This window comes from Sinocyclocheilus anshuiensis, unplaced genomic scaffold (assembly GCF_001515605.1).
Source record: "Sinocyclocheilus anshuiensis isolate Anshui unplaced genomic scaffold, SAMN03320099.WGS_v1.1 scaffold916, whole genome shotgun sequence".
NCBI lineage: Eukaryota > Metazoa > Chordata > Actinopteri > Cypriniformes > Cyprinidae > Sinocyclocheilus > Sinocyclocheilus anshuiensis.
In genome coordinates this window covers 912,173-915,606 of record NW_015548264.1, presented here as the reverse complement: position 1 = coordinate 915,606, position 3,434 = coordinate 912,173, and the positions used below count along the sequence as shown (strand labels likewise).

Below are 3,434 nucleotides of genomic sequence, written 5' to 3'. Positions count from 1 at the left end.
CACAGCGTCTCCCTGACATGGCTGCATCAACACTAACTGCGGTTACTGAAACCACGCCTTCTTTCTTTGCGTGCACATTTGGGCGGCATTATGCAAATATTTCCACATAGTGAGGTAGATATGTGGGGGCGTGTTAGAATGAGCCGTTTTAGGGGGGCGTGGCAGAGTCTTAACTTTGATAAAGTATATCTCTTTGGTTTTGAGACTTTAGTCTTTGCAACTTCAGGGATCTTATCTATGCACAATCAGCTTGTAACACTCCAAAGAGAAAGGAAAACTTGAAATCGCATCATATGACCCCTTTAAATACAACCAGCTATCCTTAAATTCAATTACGAAAAGAATGATAAAAACGTAAACCTATTTGTTCCAACAACTGCAGTCCTGCAGCACACAGAGAAGCAGCATATAAGAGACATACATTTACCCTCCATGCCCTATATCTCTCTACCCGTTCAATACAAAGACACAGAGGAGGAGGTGGAGGAGGCTTGCAAGCCATAGCAATTCTGCACTGATCCAAGGACACGGCATCATACACAGCTTCCTGCAACATCCCCGTTTTGTATGAGGGGCTCATTCGGCCCCCGCTGGTTCCCCTCAAACCCAATTACATGCCACATTGCCAGGCAGCAGGGCACCAGATCACAAGCGCCAGCGTGCTGAAGATGGCACTAATGCCACGCAAAATTTTCTTTTGCATGTGGACCTGCAGCATTCAACAGCATTCCAATAAAGTCTACATACTTGGCATTAAAAGTGAATATACACCATATACTGACTCACACTGTGGCAGCTACATGTGGGCCTATGTCTCGTTGTTTGAATGCGAGTGGCTTAAAATAACCCTGTCTAATAAAATAAGCCTTTACATTTACATTCTAAACAGACTCTATAAATAGGATGTAAATGCTTTTAAAGAGTCTTAAGGAAGCATGGCTCATGCACAAGCAACTGAGGTGAAATCATCCATGACACAATGGTGAAATGAAATCAGTCCTGAGTCATGATGACAATGGCCAAACGTTCACATTCAACACCTGAGAGAGATGTTCAAGTCATCTAAGAAATGCAGACGTGATCTCAAACACTTTCTCCGCGCAAGGTTTATAGGTCTCCCAGAATTACATGTATGTAGTATGTCAATGCAAATGTACAGAATATGAATATCAGATAATCAGCCCATTCACAATCACACAAAAAGACACAACCCATCCAGAGCCCATGCATTTTCTGATTAATGTGCATATTCGGATTAAGCCTACAATTTGGGTTTAAAAAAACATCCATGGCTTGCCAGGTTTGCCATTTCCATTTATATATTCATTTTTCCATGTTAATTTATTCAACCCATTTCTGTTGCAACTGTTGCAATGAACTGCAATTTCTTTTCATGTTTGGAGGAAATTCTCCTTGTTCCAAAACAGGTTTCTTAGACTTTCTTTGACTTTCAACAACTGCTTGCATCACAAACTGCAGAATGCATTATCACGTTTGTATGGTTATAAACAATATGGATATTTCAAAAGGAGGTGATTACATGACTCAGAATTGTGATTAACACAAGAACATACCAGCAATCAAATTCAGATTTCTTGAAAACAAAATCTTTTCTTGTAATCTGATTAACACGTTAGCATTGCACATACATAATCTAAATACAATCATATTCCAATCTTAATCAGAATATTCTTGTGCATACAAACACCATCAACTGACAATAAAAACTTAACTGCTTTAGAGAACACAACCCTTTCCAAAAACTATTTAGATGATCTAAGAAAACACAACACTGCATCAATACTTGCCGTAAGTGCTGCTCCATAGAGTATGACAAACATAATCTTTACACCGACAAACCACGTGTGCAAACATATTTCACTGTCCTCTGAAACATGATCATTCCACGCTGCTTTGATTTGATTCATTATAAGCTCATACTCTGTGTACTCTGCGTGTTTGCTGTGAGCAAGTGCATCCGACTTCTTCCCCTGACCAATCAGACCCGTTTCACTCGACATGCATGGCTGTGATAGATAAGATTTCATTAGGTGCTGATAGTGAAAATAGAGAAATTATGTCGCCGAATTCTAATGCAAAATCACCTGGGCGTGCGGAAACGTAGCGAACGTTACTATTTAATTACACACCTTGAACGTTAAATAACAACGACTACAGGCAGCAACGAGCTGCAATACATGTCCCACGGCTATGGAGACTTTTAAAGCGAAAGGATAAGCCCATATGATAGACAAACAATTACAGCACTATTCATTCGGCTTACGAATAGGAAATGAACTGTCACATACTGCATACACATGGTTATCAGCCAAGCCAAGTGGAAGCTACAGAAATGTCATGACTGTAGGCAACATTTTTAACAATCAGTACTATGAACATCAAATATACTATCTATACTATCAATATGGGCGGTGCGTTGGCAACAACAGAGGTCCAAATCCATTCTACCAAAATTAAGGAAGCAATAAAAGAGGGAAGTAAACGTAAACACCCTTTAAAATGTCGATTTACGGAAAGCAACCGGCCGAACAAGTGCATTACTACGGAATTCCTCGCGGCGGTCGCGGTATTATCTCTCAATTCACTGATCACCGGGAAAAAGTTGATACAATGTAGCGCCGACCGTTCCAAACATTTCGCGCCAAACATCAACAGTTATAGTGTAACAAACAAACAGCGAGACCATAACAATAAATAGAACGCGCCCCTGAAACAACGCTCGTGCAAAAGCAAAACTATTATAGCACTGCTTCTCATACCTCCTTCTTGGTCGGCTTGCAGGCAAGCGGGGATATTTTTCTTCCAGCCCGGCATTTCGGTGGCGTCGTGTGCATTCAGGGGCTAAATCTCAGGCGCATTTCACTGACGGCACAGGCGTGCATTTCCCCGCGCCTCGTTCCTTCTATTCACTGGCAGCCGGTGTAATTGAACGCCGTGTCTCCCTCTGCCTCGTTGTGGAGCTGAGCTGGGGCTGTGAGCACGCAGACACACGAACGTGAAGGTGCCCACTACAATAAAGTCTTTCCATTTGCTACCTTGCCCAAGTCCAGAATTTTGTCACGTTAAAGCTTCACACTGCAGCCCTAGTAGGGTACAAATGTAAACGTCACCCCGCAACACGTTTCTGTTAGTGTGTAGTTTAAATGAAGTGTAATTGTGTACACTGGGGCTGATGGTCTATTCCAGTCTTTTGAAAGTGTGTGTGTGGTCGCATTCATTCACATCATAATGGGGTGGGTTGCTGGTGTGTGTGTGCGTGTGTGTGTGTGTGTGTGTGTGTGTGTGTGTTTGTTTGTGTGTGAGGCAGTCAGAAATGAACTTTTTTTATATTTAGAGGCGATATTTGCCCCCTGGAATGAATTTTCTTTGCCTTCTTTAAGGTTTTTTACTTTTATAGCCACGTAAAACATAGA

The 3,434-nt window shown here is 41.7% G+C and overlaps 1 protein-coding gene across 1 annotated transcript in view; it reads right to left on the bottom strand.

Moving 5' to 3' along the window:
- LOC107655593 (glutamate receptor-interacting protein 1-like) overlaps window positions 1-3,183 on the bottom strand; it is a 292,734-nt gene extending 289,551 nt beyond the window's left edge. Inside the window, exon 1 of the mRNA XM_016443136.1 lies at window positions 2,781-3,183. Within this exon, the coding sequence (XP_016298622.1) occupies window positions 2,781-2,835 (55 nt within the window). The 5' untranslated portion in view covers window positions 2,836-3,183. The remainder of the gene's footprint in view (window positions 1-2,780) is intronic.
- Between the last annotated feature and the right edge of the window lie 251 nt (window positions 3,184-3,434).